This window comes from Vicugna pacos, chromosome 15, assembly GCF_048564905.1.
Source record: "Vicugna pacos chromosome 15, VicPac4, whole genome shotgun sequence".
NCBI lineage: Eukaryota > Metazoa > Chordata > Mammalia > Artiodactyla > Camelidae > Vicugna > Vicugna pacos.
In genome coordinates, this window is record NC_133001.1 from 9,528,779 (window position 1) to 9,544,258 (window position 15,480).

General features: G+C 43.9%; 1 protein-coding gene across 1 annotated transcript in view; it reads left to right on the forward strand.

The window, feature by feature from the left end:
* Nucleotides 1-15,480, forward strand: part of LOC140685996 (uncharacterized) — a 168,148-nt gene that overhangs the window by 81,611 nt on the left and 71,057 nt on the right. The window contains exons 3-6 of the mRNA XM_072938384.1: nucleotides 5,466-5,561; nucleotides 12,141-12,221; nucleotides 13,565-13,586; nucleotides 15,075-15,163. Of these exons, the coding sequence (XP_072794485.1) occupies nucleotides 5,478-5,561; nucleotides 12,141-12,221; nucleotides 13,565-13,586; nucleotides 15,075-15,163 (276 nt within the window). The 5' untranslated portion in view covers nucleotides 5,466-5,477. The remainder of the gene's footprint in view (nucleotides 1-5,465; nucleotides 5,562-12,140; nucleotides 12,222-13,564; nucleotides 13,587-15,074; nucleotides 15,164-15,480) is intronic.

A 15,480-nucleotide genomic window follows, 5' to 3' on the forward strand; every position in this document is an offset into this window, starting at 1 on the left:
TGTGGTTGGCTTTACTCCTTTAGTAACTATGTAAGTTAAAAAAGCTACAGCTCTAAACCTTCTTAGAGACAGTGAACAGTAGATATATGTAAATTTAAAAAATACATGCAATAAGACGAGCTGATGGGCTTAAGAAGGATTTCCTTTAATGTGACATTTTCCTCTTTTTTTGCCTTTAGAATTCTGTTATTGTCTTTCTTTTTGACTTTTTTTTATTGATTTATAATCATTTTACAATGTTGTGTCAAATTCCAGTGTAGAGCACAATTTTTCAGTCATACATGAACATATAGATATTCATTGTCACATTTTTTTGTCTGTGAGCTGCCATAAGATCTTGTATATATTTCCTTGTGCTCTACAGTATAATCTTATCTATTCTACAACTTTGAAATCCCAGTCTATCCCTTCCTACCCCCTTCCCCCTTGGTAACCACAAGTTTGTATTCTATGTCTATGAGTCTTTTTCTGTTTTGTATTTATGCTTTGGTTTTTTTTTGTTGGTTTTTTTTTTTGGAGTCCACATATGAGCGATCTCATATGGTATTTTTCTTTCTCTTTCTGGCTTACTTCACTTAGAATGACATTCTCCAGGAGCATCCGTGTTGCTGCGAATGGCGTTATGTTGTCGGTTTTTATGGCTGAGTAGTATTTCATTGTATAAATATACCACCTCTTCTTTATCCAGTCATCTGTTGATGGACATTTAGGGTATTTCCATGTCTTGGCTATTGTAAATAGTGCTGCTATGAACATTGGGGTGCAGGTGTCATCCTGAAGTAGAGTTCCTTCTGGATATATGCCCAGGAGCTGGATTCCTGGGTCATAGGGTAAGTCTATTTCTAGTCTTTTGAAGAATCTCCATACTGTTTTCCACGGTGGCTACACCAACCTGCTTTCCCACCAGCAGTGTAGGAGGGCTCCTCTTTCTCCACAGCTTCTCCAGCATTTGTCATTTGTGAATTTTTGAATGATGGCCATTCTGACTGGTGTGAGGTGATACCTCATTGTAGTTTTGGTTTGCGTTTCTCTGATAATTAGTGATATTGAACATTTTTTCATGTGCCAGTTGATCACTTGTATTTCTTCCTTGGAGAATTGCTTGTTTAGGTCTTTTGCCCATTTTTGGATTGGGTTGTTTGGTTGTTTCTGTCATTGTCTTTAGATTTCACTTTTTGAATAATGATAGGTCTTGGTGTGAGTTGGTTTGAGCTGATCACATTTGGGACTCTCTCTGATTCCTGTGCCTGGATATCAGCTTTGTTCTTCAGATCAGGGGAGTTTCCAGCCATAATTTTATCAAAGGTTTTCTCACCCGTTCTCTCTCTTCCTTCAGGGACCCCTATAATGTGAGTGTTACTGTGCTTGATACTGTCTCAGAAGTCCCTTAACCTCATGTAATGTGCTTTTTCTTCTTACCTTTCTGATTGGGTGCTTTTCATTATTCTATCTTACGGATTGCTAATGGGTCGTCTGGACTGCCTGATCTTCTGTGTTACCTACACTTCTGCTCTGACTGGTTCTTTCTTAGACTTTCTACTTCTTTTTGAAAATTCCCCCTGTGTTCATCTGTTCTTTTTCCCAGTGCAGTTATCATTCTTAATACTGTTGCTTTGACCTTTTTGTCAGGTAAATTATTTATTTATTTTCATTATGGTTATTTTCTTATTCTTTCACGTAATATATGTTCCTGTGTGTTCTCATTTTAATTTGCTGTATCTCTGTGAAATTAGATGAAACAGTTACCTGTCAGAATTAAAGGTGTGTCCTTGTGTGAGAGCACTCCTGTGCAGTCTTCTGTGCTCAGCAGGTTTGTGGGGAAGAGCTGGACCTGAAGTGATTCTGGGCTGCCCTCTTCCCTCAGGATGTGCTGGCAGCCCCTGCAATGGGGGTGGCAGGGCTGGAATCAGAGGGACTGGAGCCAGTTCCAGGTTCAAGCAGGGGCTTCTCCTCTGCTCAGTGACTGTTCCAGCCCTATCAGGGGTGGCATAGGGTCCCATAGGGCTGGAGCAGGATCTCTGTGGGAGTGGGGTTCGCCTGGGTGTGGTGGCAGTCTTTGCTTTGGTTTGGGATGTGGCTGAGGCCTGAGGGCTTGCAGCGGCCCTTCTGTACTGGTATAACCTTTTCTCTGACGTGCACAGCTTGGCTAGAGGGTGGGTCAGGGCCAGAGAGATTGGGGCCGCAGCCCTGAGCTGGCCCCACCGCTTGTCGGGTGTGCACAGGAAAGTGAGTTCTGGGGATGGCAGGCTCTGCCCTGGTGCTAGTGCTGTTCCCTGTAGAGGGTGTGCAGGGACACTCTAGCTGGCCGTGACTGCTGGCCGTCTTTTCAGAGACAGGGCCACACCCAGGCCAGCGCCACTTTCCCCCACTGTATGCACGCTGACTGGCAGTGGAAGCCTCCATCTGAGAGGGGAGCAGGAGCCTGGGGAAGTCCAGGGGGCCCCCGTCTGAGCCACCCCTGCAATCCGGCCAGAGCCCCAGGCAGTGTTCAGCCTGCTGTGTCCCTGCCGTGATGGGGAGTCACTGGGTCTCTGCACAGGCTCTTCATGAGCAGAGGCTCAGCTTCTTACAGTGCTCCAGCAAGCCCGCTGGTTTTCACCCCAGCTGAGGGGGCTCCTTATCCCAGTGCTGAACCCCATGCCTGGGGTGCCTAATACATGGTTCAAACCATGACGTAAGGTGCGGGTGATTGTCAGGGCTGGAGCAGCGCTGGGACCTCATGCTGTCTGAGCATGGATGCCCACAGCTTCTAGTGTGTTAGGCCACTGGAGGGCCCTGCGGGGAGCGGCTGTAAATCTGTGGCACAGGTAGATGGGGCTTGTCATGATTATTCCTCACAAGGATGGTGTAAGGTCAGGATATGCCGTCTTATTTTCCAAGGGATTGATTATTATGTGTAATGTGCCCCAGCTGCCTAGTGTGAGCAGCATAACTGCAGGTACGCTGGGTCCAGGAATGCAAGCTCCAGTTATGCTCTCAGGAACCAAAGGAGCAGGTCCTAAGCGGGCATGTTTACCATAAACGCTCTTACACGTCAGTCATGGGGAGCACCAGATTAAGAAATGGATGCTGCCTGAGTTTAGTATTGAATTATTAGAGATTGTAATGAATGTACAAGATTCAGGATCAGAATTAGGGGGGAAGGTATAGCTCAAGTGGTAGAATATGTGCTTAGCATGCGTGAGGTCCTGGGTTCAATCCCCGGTACCTCCACCATAAATAAATAAATAAAGCAAGTGAGTAAGCAAAAGTAAGTAAATAAATAAATAACCCCTGCCCCAGAAAAGATTCTGGATCAAACTTAGTGCAATGAAAAGTGGAAATGATCCAAGGAGTACATACAGTAAGAAATTAAGTCCTGAATTTAATCATCTTGTTTGAGTTTCCCAGTGGGTAAAAAATGATTAGGGTTTTGACTAATGTTGTTTTGATTAAACTATAGAATGTGATCAATTGTGAAGTGTGGAAGTCTAAGGATACTTGTAGTAAGGTTAACATTGTGATGATACCGTTTTAGGGGCTAATGATTCCTGGGATAGATGTAGTGGGCTGGCTATGTGTGCTGGGGGAAGAAGACAAGTTGCTGATGCAAGAGGAGGCACTGTGATAGAGAGGAAGGCTAGTGAAAAGTGAAGGCTAGCGTCACTCAGAGTTGATTCAGGAAGAATGAGCTAATAAGGCTGGTTAATAGACCATGAGATGTAGTATTAATTCAGAGGATATAACTTTTGATAATTATGTTAATGGTATTAATATAATGTTTGTAATAATGAGTTTTATTTAGCCTTGAAGAAGGTTAAGAATTTGTGCATAATCAGTACCGTAGCCGTTGGATCCCACAGATATTAGCGGTGCAGCCGCACAGGTGATGAGCACTGACGGTAGGTATTATGCCAGCTAATGTAGAATGGGTGCTGAGCATGCTGACAGTTGCTGTAATGAATAATGATGATATTATGCCATCTAAGCATAGTAATGGGGGTATTAAGTGTGATTGTATATTAGTATCCATATAGGATGCTATAAATGCAAAAATAACAGTAATGTAGACTGATGCCATTTGATAGTTATGAAGCTAATTATAATTTTACGAGTCAGAATGTTTTTCTTTAAACTAATTATCATACATTCATTCTAATCCTTGTAAATTCATTTATAGGCTACGTTTATGGCTGCTAGCAATGAGGATAGAGTGTGTGCTATGAAAACTTTAGTTTTTAAGTTATTCTTTTGAAATGTTCAGGGTAGGGGTAGGAGGAGGCCGATTTCTAGGTCAAATAATCGAAAAGTAGTGACAACTGAGAGTAAATAAATGGAGAAGGTGGGCATGCTGGCCCTGTAGAATCAGACCCACACTTGTGTGGGCTTGATTTTTCTGGACAGACACTTATTAGAGGAGGTCAGAGTGTGACCAGGACAAGCTATGAGTCTGGCAGTGCACTGGTGAGTGACGTCAGTATAAGCTTTATTATTCTTTCTCCAGTTACACGAAAAGCCGTAGGTTGGAAGTCAGTTGTACTGTTTAAGTCTAAAGAATAAAATGGTCATCAATAGATAGCAACCTGTAGGAACAATCACACTTCATCTACAAAACGCAGTATCAGGCCGTGGATTGAAATCCAAAGTGATTAGATGTAAAGGGAAATTTTAGCTGGTATAGAAAGCACAGAATGAGAAAAGTAGAGCCAATAATTTTGTGTAGTCAGTGGAAGCTTTTAGCCATGAAAACTACTGAGCCAAAAACTCCATCTGCAGTTGTGAATTTTATATTCTCCTGAGGCTAGCAGTGATGTAAAATAAGTTCCCAGAGCAACTGTAATGAATCAGACGAAGTATTGTTTATGACTTCTTTCTGTTAGATGATGGTGAGCGCAAGTGAGGGGAACTTCAGAGGCTCACGGAACTGAAGTATTAAGAAGTTATTATGGGAACTGTGTGTGTGGTCAGTGTGCTGTTAGGTGGTGTGTGCACATATTTTTATCATTTTTCTGATCAGAAGGTAGATTATCTTTTTAGGATCTACGTGCATTTGCCTGTGCCTGCGTGTGCGTGTGTGTGTGTGTGTGTGTGTGTTGAGAGTTTGGTCATGGGGTGAAATACTGTAGACTTACCCACCTTGTACTGAGAGCTGTAGGATCTCCTTCTCTGCTAAAAACACCCTGCTCTTGTCACCACATTCCCATCCGTGACAGCACTACTTTGTAATGAATGTATGTAGTGTTCTGTTTCTCATGGATCAATGCAATGCATCCATTTATAGTTCATAAAGTTATTTATTTATTTTATTTAAAGTTATTTATTCATATGTAGTACTCATATGTATGACGGATCTTATGTTTTTACTCTTATTTACTTTGATGCCTGACTTAATGATGATAGAGGACTCATTTCCTGAGACAAAGCTGACTTGCTGTTAGAAGTCAGGAGCGCTCAGGAACATATCCTCGCCCTGCTTGTCCTGACAGCTGCGTGACTCAATGCCATTGGAAGAGGAGTTTCCCGAGACAAAGCCAGCAGTCTCCCTCAGAGCCTCAGGGAGCAGGTCAAAGGACGGGCTCCAGGTGGGTCCCTTTCCAAGGCAGACTTGGTTCAGGGTAAAGTTCCAGCATTCACCACCCCTGAGACCCTTAGGTGATTCAAATCCCCTTTGTCTTCTCATCCATAAAATGGGTTATTGACAGTGTTGTGTAATTGGAGTACTGCACTTTGAATTTGGCCAGTTGGCACGTTTTATTGCTCAGTGTGAGACCTCAATACCTTTGACCTGGTGTTCATTGGTAATTTATAGGTGGTGCCGACTCCTGAGGGCTGGAAGGAATTCTGACAGTACGAGGAGACCCAGGATCCCTGAAGCCTGCTCACCCTGGATGGGGCTCAGTCCCTCCAGGCTGGGGGATCCTCAGGCCAGCACAGCACCTGAAGCCCGGCTGTGGAAGCAGGAAGGCCCATGGTGTAGTTGGAAACACAGCCCCACTGTGTCTGTGAGGATCAGGGTCAGCTCCCCACAGGACAGGCTCTGGAGTTTCCTCCCTCAGGGCAGCCCATTTTCCTGGAAGTCAGCCCCTACAGGGATAGATATAGAGGCTGGAACAGCAGTCCCAAGAAAAATGGGAGGTACCAGTGTTTGAAAGTATGGTGACTCCTGGGGAGCTCAGCTCCAGGGAGATCAGAGCCTCAGAGTGGGAAGGACTGTGATGCCAGGATTCCTGCCTTTTCTGCTCCCTCCACTCTGGGCTTTCCCAGAGTCAGGCCACCCTGGCCCTTCGTCCCCCACCATGCACTGTGGGCTGGCTCCTTCTTGCCTTCTTGCCTTCTCTTGTCTCTGCTTCTCACTACCTGGTTACCCTCTGTCACCTCCTCTCTAGGACTTGACCACCACCTGTCTATCTGAATCACTCACGCACTGTCTTTCTCCCTGCCTGTCTCTTTCTCTGTCTCTCCACCCAGACGCTCAGGCCCTGGGCTGTGGTCCAGCACTGTCCAGGGCCACAGGGCCCCAGCTCTCCCAGCCCTCCCATTCTCACAGCCAAGTTGTGGCCCCGGCCCTGCGCACAGTGGAGGAGCCCGGTTACAGAGGCTGCTCCTGCTGGTATTTACTGCTGCACCACTGTTCCCCCCTCTTTCTGGGCAGCACAGCCTCACCTTGACCTGTTGGTGGCCCTTGACATGTTCGTGGCCCAGTCTGGACCCCAGAGCTGCTGCAGGGCTGGTCACCTCCCCCAGCTGGAAGGGGGGAGGGCCCTGTGGGCTTAAGGGGCTCCTGGGAGATTGGATTGAGAGACATATAAGGAGCCAGATATTTTCACCCACCTCCTCTTTGTGAGTGGCAGAGTCCCAAACCACTGACTGTCCCCTGCCTGTTTCTCACTAAGAGCTCCTGAGCTCCTTAGACTTAGGAGGGAGCTGCTGCCCTCAGTCCTTTTCAGAGTTTGCCTGGAATTGAGGCTCCTGAGGGCAGCTGGCAGGGCAGGGCTGGGGCACAAAGCCTGTGTTAGTGCGGGGCCCTCTCACTGGACTCCCGTGGCCACTCCAGGCACCTTAGCCATCCCTCACTGTCAGCAGTTGGCCACTTCACGGGGACAGATAGGCTCTCTATGACCCTTGAGACTGGCAGGCCCTACGTGCTCAGTATTTCTTGATTGAGTGAACACAACCATGCCCCATATCAAGATACCAAATCTTCCCACCACCCCAGAAGGATTTCTCTAGCCCCTTCATAGCCAATACTGCCCCAAAGCATAACTTTGCTTCTGCCTCACCTCGGTAGTTTCTGCCTCCTCGGACCTGGGTGTACCTGAGTCACCCAAGTGCAGAGTGGAGGGTGTGACAATATACAATTATACTGTGTAGTTATATATATGGTAAAAATAATAGGGTTTATTTTTATGCATGTATCATGTGTACCTAAAATTAATGTGTCACATACAGGTGTACTACAGATAAGGACGGCCGTATGGGTGTGGTGATGTGATTAGGATGGTTTGCTGTTTAGATCTTCTCCATCTTGTGGACATTCTATCTGCCTTTTGTATGAAGTGCTGAGTGAGGGGGAGTGAAGACCTCCTACCCTGCTTGTGCAGGTGATTCCTCTTGGTTCTGTCATTCTTTTTCTTAGTCTTTTTCAGCCACTGCCTGTGGGAAACTCTGGGAATCTGGAGAAGGGGGAGGAAGCGCCCAGAATTGGAGGACAGGGAACCTGAGTTGGGCAGGACCAGAAAGCATAAGGTCAGGAAAGTTTGCAGAGAGGACCCAGGGTTGGATGGCAGTTGGTGGGGGGGGGGGATCAGGTGGGCGGGGCCCCCGCATTCTAGAAGTGAGGTCACCCGGAATGTTCACTGTGAGGACCAGGGGCAAAGGCAGGTGATTGGTCGAGAGAGGGCATGAAGCATCAGCGTTGCTAAGGCAGCGTTCAGACAGGAGAAGGCTTGGAGGGAGGCATCTTGTCCCCTCCAGCTGCTCCTGAGAGTCCGCTTGACCTGCTGTTTGTTTTCCTGCCCTGCTGACCTTCTCCCCTGACTGAACCCTCCTTCCTCCCCTCAAGAGTTTGATTGACCCTCACCCTTTCTGTGACCCCCTTCTCCTCCCAAGTGCCCAGCCCTTCTTCCTGTCACACTCCCTCCCCAATCCCATCCCCAGCCCCTTCCCTCCCCTCCCCTCCCCTCCCTTCCCCTCCCTTCCCCTCCCTTCCCCTCCCCCCCACCTCCTGCCTGGGGACCTCAGGGCCCTGGGAGGACCAGGACATGAAGATAATGGGGATGCTTTCCTGCCGCTACGTGCTGGGGTGTACTGGATATGAAAATACAACTGTGAGTAAACATTGGGCATCGGGTTTCCTCCTTTTTCCTGGGCTCTTCCACACTATGGTTAAATATCTGCTTTCTCACGGGGTCCTTGATGGGAACACATCGTTGGTGCAGACCAAGGCCCTCTGGGCAGGTTTCTTGACCAGCCTGCAGCGGCCCTGGCCAGCAGCATTTTCATCAAGATCTGGGTCCTGTCATGACCTCTTGGACCAAACACAGCAGGTTGACAAGATGAAACCTGAAATAGTTACTTTATTGCATCAAAGAAGGAAATGTGAATGTACTAAAAAGCCATTGAGTTGTATGCCTAAAATGGGGAAATGTGTGAATTATATCTCAATAAAGCTGTTTTTTAAAAAGTGAGAAGCATATTTACTAGAAGTCATAGTTAGACTGGCTTCTGGAAAGCTTGTCAAGATCCTGCTTCAAGCTGTGCACGTTTGGGTGCAGTCGCTGTGAAGTGCGCTCTCCTGTGAGTACACTCTTCCCAGTGGTGACATGTGGCAGCCCTGGGAGCAGTTGTGTCTCAGCACTGGGTTGATGCTAGTCTGTTAAACAGTGAAGTGTCATTTGTGCTCTGTGCTTTCTGGTTTGTTAACTTCTAGCAACAATTCTTTTTTCTTTGAAGTGTATTCTTTTCAGAAACCTTAATGTAACAAAAGTATTCAGTAGCCCTGTAATTTTTAAAATATTTTTATTGACATATAGTCAGTTTGCAATGCTGTGTCAGTTTCTGGTGTACAACAGAATGCTTCAGTCATATAGGAACATACATATGTTCTCTTCCATATTCTTTTTTACCATAAAATACTACTAGACATTAAATATAGTTCCCTGTGCTGTACAGTATAAGCTAATTGTTGTCTACTTTATATAGATTAGTAATTGTGAATCTCAAACTCCCAACTTTTCCCTTCCCACTCCATTCCCCCCAGTTATCATAAATTTGTTTTCTACGTCTGAGTCTGTTTTTGTTTTGTAAATAAGTTTGTCTTTTTTTTTTAAGAGTCCACATATAAGTGATACGGCATTTTTCTTTTGCTTTCTGACTACTTCACTTAGAATAACATTCTCCAGGTCCATCCTGCAGAATGGCATCATTTTATCGTTTTCTATGGCTGAGTAGTATTCCATTCTATAAATATACCACAGATTCTTTATCCTGTCAGTGGACATTTAGGTTGTTTCCATGTCTTGGCTATTGTACATAGTGCTGTATGAACATTGGGGTGCATGTACCTTTTTGAATTAAGGTTCCCTCTGGATATATGCCCAGGAATGGGATTGTTGGATCATATGGTAAGTCTATTTTGAGGAATCTCCATACTGTTTTCCATAATGGCTGCACCAAACTACATTCCCACCAGCAGTGTAGGAGGGTTCCCTTTTCTCCTCAGCTTCTCCAGCATTTGTTGTTGGTTGACTTTTGAATGATGGCCCTTCTGACTGGTGTGGGGTGATATGTCATTGTAGTTTTGATTTGCGTTTCTCTGATAATTAGCGATATTGAGCAGTTTTTCATGTGTCTTTTGGCCATTTGCATGTCTTCATTGGAGAATTGCTTGATTAGGTCTTCTGCCCGTTTTGAGATTGGGTTGTTTGTTTTTTTCTTAAGTTATACGAGCTGCTTATATATTCCAGAAATTAAGCCTTTGTCAGTCTCATTTTTGCAAATATTTTCTCCCATTCTGTAGGTTGTCTTTTTGTTTTATTTGTAGTTTCCTTTGCTGTGCAAAAGCTTCCAAATTTAATCAGGTCCCATTTGTTTATTTTTGCTTTTATTTCTATTGGACTTCTAGCAAATTCTGAGTCATCTCTTTCCTTCTCATCTTGGAGGCTACTACCCCCAGGGACTCTGTGTCTGACTAGGTTGACAGGAGCCCTGAGAGCCCAGTCGATGTGAAAATGAGTGGCTGCAGCCTGCTGGGATGTTTATAATGGGGAAATGCCTGGGAACGACATGACCAGGAGGGGGATGAGTTGTCATTCTTCCTTTAGTAAAGTGTCCATGTTCAGAGTGTTGGTTTTCCCGAAGCAGAAAGGGTCCTTCATGTCCTTAGAATTGTCCAAATATGAAGAAATAGAGATACATGCTGTGAAATTTTCACTCTATCAGGAAAAAGCACCTCCGCACCCCAAAAAAGAAAGACTGAGAACACCTCATGGATCTAAGTGGGTTTGTTCTGATGGGCTTTCAGCAGATTCTCATGGACCTGGAAAAATTGAGTGTCAGGAACAGTCTTTGCACGGAGGCAGAATCACACCACGTGAACACTCCACCCAAAGAGGAGTCTGTTCTTTTTCTTTCGAGCCTACTGAGGAGGACGTTTCTAGGTCGTATTTCTTGGAATTTTTTCCCTCAAAGAGGATGAGGCTGAGTTCTCATAGGTTAGTTAAGCCCTCTTTCCCTACCACGTCTTTGAGCATTTAGATAAACTAACTTGTCCTCCTCCTCCGTTGCTCATGGCCGCTGACAGAACCTGAGTCCATCAGCCTGGTGGATAGACTATAGGTAGGAGTCAGCTACTGACATCAGCGCTTAGACAGGACCGTGTGTGACAAGCATGCCCATGACGGAAGGGGTTTTACCAATTGGTGCCTAGATGGTGTTTGTCTTTTTGTCCCCTGGTCTGCATGTCTCCCCTTTGTGCTGAGACCCACTGCTCTCTCAGACTGTGGTTACGCAAAGACAGTGTGTGTTTCCCACAGCACACATTTTACTGACCTCAACGGTGAGAGCAGCTGACAATGACTATGTTACCGATTTCAGAGGCTGCTTTCTAGAGGTTTTATTTGCACAAGACTGAAACTTGGTGTCTAGATTAGTACAAATTACATTGTACATTTATTCCCTCCTATAATACTTATAAATCTAGTTTTTACAAAACTGAGTGTTTGCCTTTTGTTTTGGTGACCGTACATTCCAGAAATACGAATTAATTTTCATTGCAACTGTTAATGGACGTAGGTGCAATACTATGAAATATGCATGTGAATTATTTGTACTGATTATTTTGAATTTTCTTTTTATGTTAACTTCATTCTTAGGGTTTAACCATATTATACAAGATTACTCAATAATATAAATCCTTATTTACTTCAGAAGTCTGACATTATATGCTCTGGTTCAGAATCAGAGTGAACATTGAAAAAAACCTCCATGGTTTTTAGAAAGTTGGGCTAAAATAAATCATTAATTTTTGCTGGAATAGTAATTTTGACATTATTATAAGAGCTGGTCTGCTTTCTCACTCATGTCCAATCTATAAACGTACAAATACATCTCTGTACATATCTCTGTATTCTAACACATTTTCATTGTGACTTTTCCGTACATTTTGGGTGCATTTTTGGAGATATTTCATAGAAGTTTGTCCAAATACTTCATTAACATACAATAGAAGATGTAGGCTTCCCATCCCCTGTAGGTTTGCGTTTCCTCATTTTCAATTTCAAGTTGGCTTCTGCATTCATAAGTTAAGTTCTGTTAACTATTTTAAAAATATTTGCAACGTGTTGGCAAAGTCAAGTGTGTAACATTTTGTGTGTCATATTTTTCTGCAGCTTTAGTCTGGTGTGTGTACATGTAATATCAGCACCTTTCCAGTGATACAGTTTATTGATATTTGACATATGTGAGCAGTAGTGAAACTATCACCAAATGAAGGCAGTAAACATGCCCACACTCCCAACAGCTTGCTCCTGCTCCTTTTGAACTCAAGTGTCCCTTCTTGCCTCTCTGAGGAGCTGTGGTTTAGGGTTTCTAAAGATGATTCTCTGTGACAGATAAGCTGCAAATGTCTTTGAGGTTCCTCATTATCTCCAATATCTTTTCAGATCCTCGAGATTTATGAACTTCTTGCTGCCTCCTGGGGAGCTTCTCGTTTTCTCTTGTTTGTTTGGAGGACCGTCTGCGCTGTGAGTATTACTAAAGTACCTTATAGAGTCCTTTTAATCACACCTAACAGGAATTTTTATAGTCACTGGACATTTTATTTGCCTGCCTGCGCCAGAATCCAGGAGTCTTTTCTTTGTTTCCTTTTAGATAACTAACTTGAACAGAAATTAGTTTTGAAATGGAAATTTGTTGCAAAATACTATCTTTATAGTAAGAACTCAATGAGCAAGACAACAGTATATTCTCAATGAGACAATTGCAATTTATAAACTCTTCTCTTCAGTAGCAAAACAGGAAGGTTAAGTGTTTGGTGAGCCCATCTCTCTCCCCACCTGCCCCTGTCTGTGTGTTGGGTGACAGGGGACAGGGACTCTGTTCCCTGCGCAAGTGTGAAGTGAAGGGAACATCTGTGGTTTTCTGTTTGCCCTCCGTGCATACATTCTTCTATAGCCACATTATTGCCGCTGGAGCTTCAACCCTGTGATGATACTCCAATATCTTGGCAAGGTTAGGGCTGGCCTCAGTCTCTGATCATCACTTAAAGTTTTGAATGAAAAAATATGTGTTAAGGGTCAGGGAAGTGTGTCTTTACATGGTATTACAGTGGAGTCCTGCCTGGGTTTTATTGAGCTGTTATTCCTCAGATGATGACTCGTGTCTGAGTTAGGAAGCATGTTCGCTTCTTGAAAATGGTCACTGTCGGTCCTGCTGCTGCTTGTGCTTGTATTACAGCCATTGCTCACTTTCATTCTCGTCTCATGTCTCATTTCATGTCCGTTTGTTTTTAGTGGTCTTGACAAATCTTACGACTTCATATGTTACAATTGCTTGTCAATTCAACAGTCAACTCTATACGATTTCAAAAAAGCTTTCACTGAATGAAAGTTGTGCATGTTAGTATAAAGACTTTGCCTTTATTTTTCTTTTAGTTTCTCCTCTCTCTCTCAAAGGTTGCACAGCAATCCAGGTTCTGGACTTACGTGTGGATGTTTGGTTTGACAAAAAAAAAAAATCGGATAAATGATGCATTACAACATATTATGAAAATAATACAGTTCAGTGTTATTAAACATGAATATGCATTATGAAAATTAAAGTAGATTGGTGTTTGTTTAATAGAATGTAACAGATCTTTTGTTCTAAAATAAGTTATTTACCATTGTGCTATCAGGAATGGTGAGTGAAAGATCATGCCTTAGGTAGGAAATTCTGATTTTTTTTGATTTTTAATCATATGAATCGTTATGCTGATCCAAATTGATAATTGTAATTTCAATGGATTACTGTTTTAATAGTTTGTTAGGAACTATATATTTACTAATTATATGTTTTGACTTCAAATTTAATGTTTCTTCCTCTCTAGGTAAAGCGTCCAAAGCCTCAAGGTAAGATGTTAGGGTTTAGTTTTCTTTGTAATGTTTTCTCAATACTGGGATTCAATATGGGTTTTAATTCAACTAAGAATAAACACAGTGACTTCTGATGTCTAACTGACTTAACTCTTGAAAATTTTACTCCTGGGATGGTGTCTAAATGACACCATAGAGGAAGTTGGCATCTATTGAGATATGAGACCAGGAGGATCACAGGAGTAGGGAGAGTAAGATGAGTTTAATTTTGCATAGAAACCTTTAGGAAGCAGGTGATGAGAATGTTCGCAGTGACTACCTGACCTGACCTGGCTCTTGGTGAAAAGGAAAGATGCTGAAACACCACTGGAGCCTGTCAGGACTCTCAAGGCTGAGGGAGGGATGCAGATGTATCCAGGTGTGTGTGTCACAGCCGAGGGGAAGCCGTGGGCTGTGACTCGGAAGTGAAGGGGGCCATTCGTGCCAGTGGGGACTTAATGGAAGTGATTCAGCCTGAGAATGCTGCTTTCTGCTGACTCAGTGGGGCTGTGCTTGGCGGGCAGGGTGGCTGCCTGGCACTCAGTAGGCCCTCGAGGCCTGGTGTTGGTGACGGTGGATACAGAAATGCTGGTGCTTGGCAGAGTGATCTCAGCATCAGAGCGTCCCCGCTGGGCAGAGAGAAGTTGCATGTGCGCTGTGCGGTCAGATGAGGGACTTAGATGCCCAAGAGAAGAGCCTGGAGCTGAGGGTCGTGTTCTAGAGCATCACACGTGGAGTCGCCTGTGACCGGCTGCTTTGTGTGTGCTGTTTTCCTGAAGCAGTGATGGGAACATTCTCATCCTGGCGATGGAAAAGCTTGTCATTCAGGGACTGTGTGTTACCCAGGCCCTTCAGTGACTAGGTGGTGAAGCCCACATGGTACCAAAGTGTTTAATTCCAGCGACCTTGTCCTCCAGGGCCCCCAGCATGGTTTTCATGAAAGACGATCTGCCAGGCAGCAGGACGACACTGGGGGCTTGTGCGGGCCCAGTTAGGCGACGTGTTGAACTTGCCTTCTGTGGTGCTGCGGATAGGATAGGGCCTGGCTGTGGGGTGAACCTGTGTGGGATGAGGGTTCTTTTTTTTTTTCTTTCTTTTAAACAGGGGCATGTTTACTTACCTTAGTAATTGGAGTAGGGAATCTTCAGGGGACAGGATGCTTGGTTTTTCTTTTTCATCTCTGGTGATGTCAGAAGTAGTTGAATGATTGAATTTTCTAAGAATGGTGCTTATAACTGGGAGAGAATTTAGGAGAAGACTTTATTGTGTTTCTGCATCCTTGAAAAAAATTGAACTAGGAATCTCAGCGATCTCACATGTAGAATGCCAATAAGATTTGCTTCCTTTAGGTACAGTAGTAAAGTTAAAAAGTTAGTTATACTCTTAGTGCCAGCCAAAGATATGTCTTTGCTGCCAATAAATTGGGGTAATTCTATTCTACTGGATTTTCCTACCAATATGAGAAACTGCTTTATCTCCTTTTAGTTCCTTTAAGGCAGATGGCTGAGAAGATCAAGAATGTTGAGGAAAAAAGCAGAGAACTTGCAGAAAATATATCTGCTTGGAAGCAGAAGGTATCATTGTCCTTCTGATATTCTTTTTCCGATTTCAGCTTCAGTTATTTGGCTCTCTTTTCTCTCATCCTTCTGTTCTGTTCCGTATGTTCTATAAGAGGTCTAGATTCAAATCAAGTGTCCTAGATAAAAAAAACAAATGTCTTCTGTAGAGCACAGGGAACTCTACTTGATATCTTGTAATCTATAATGAAAAAGAATGTGAAGACAAACATAGGTATATATATATGTGTGACTGAAACACTATGCTGTATACCAGAAACCGACACATTGTAACTGGCTATATTGCAGTAAAAAAATAAACAAAGCAAGAGTCG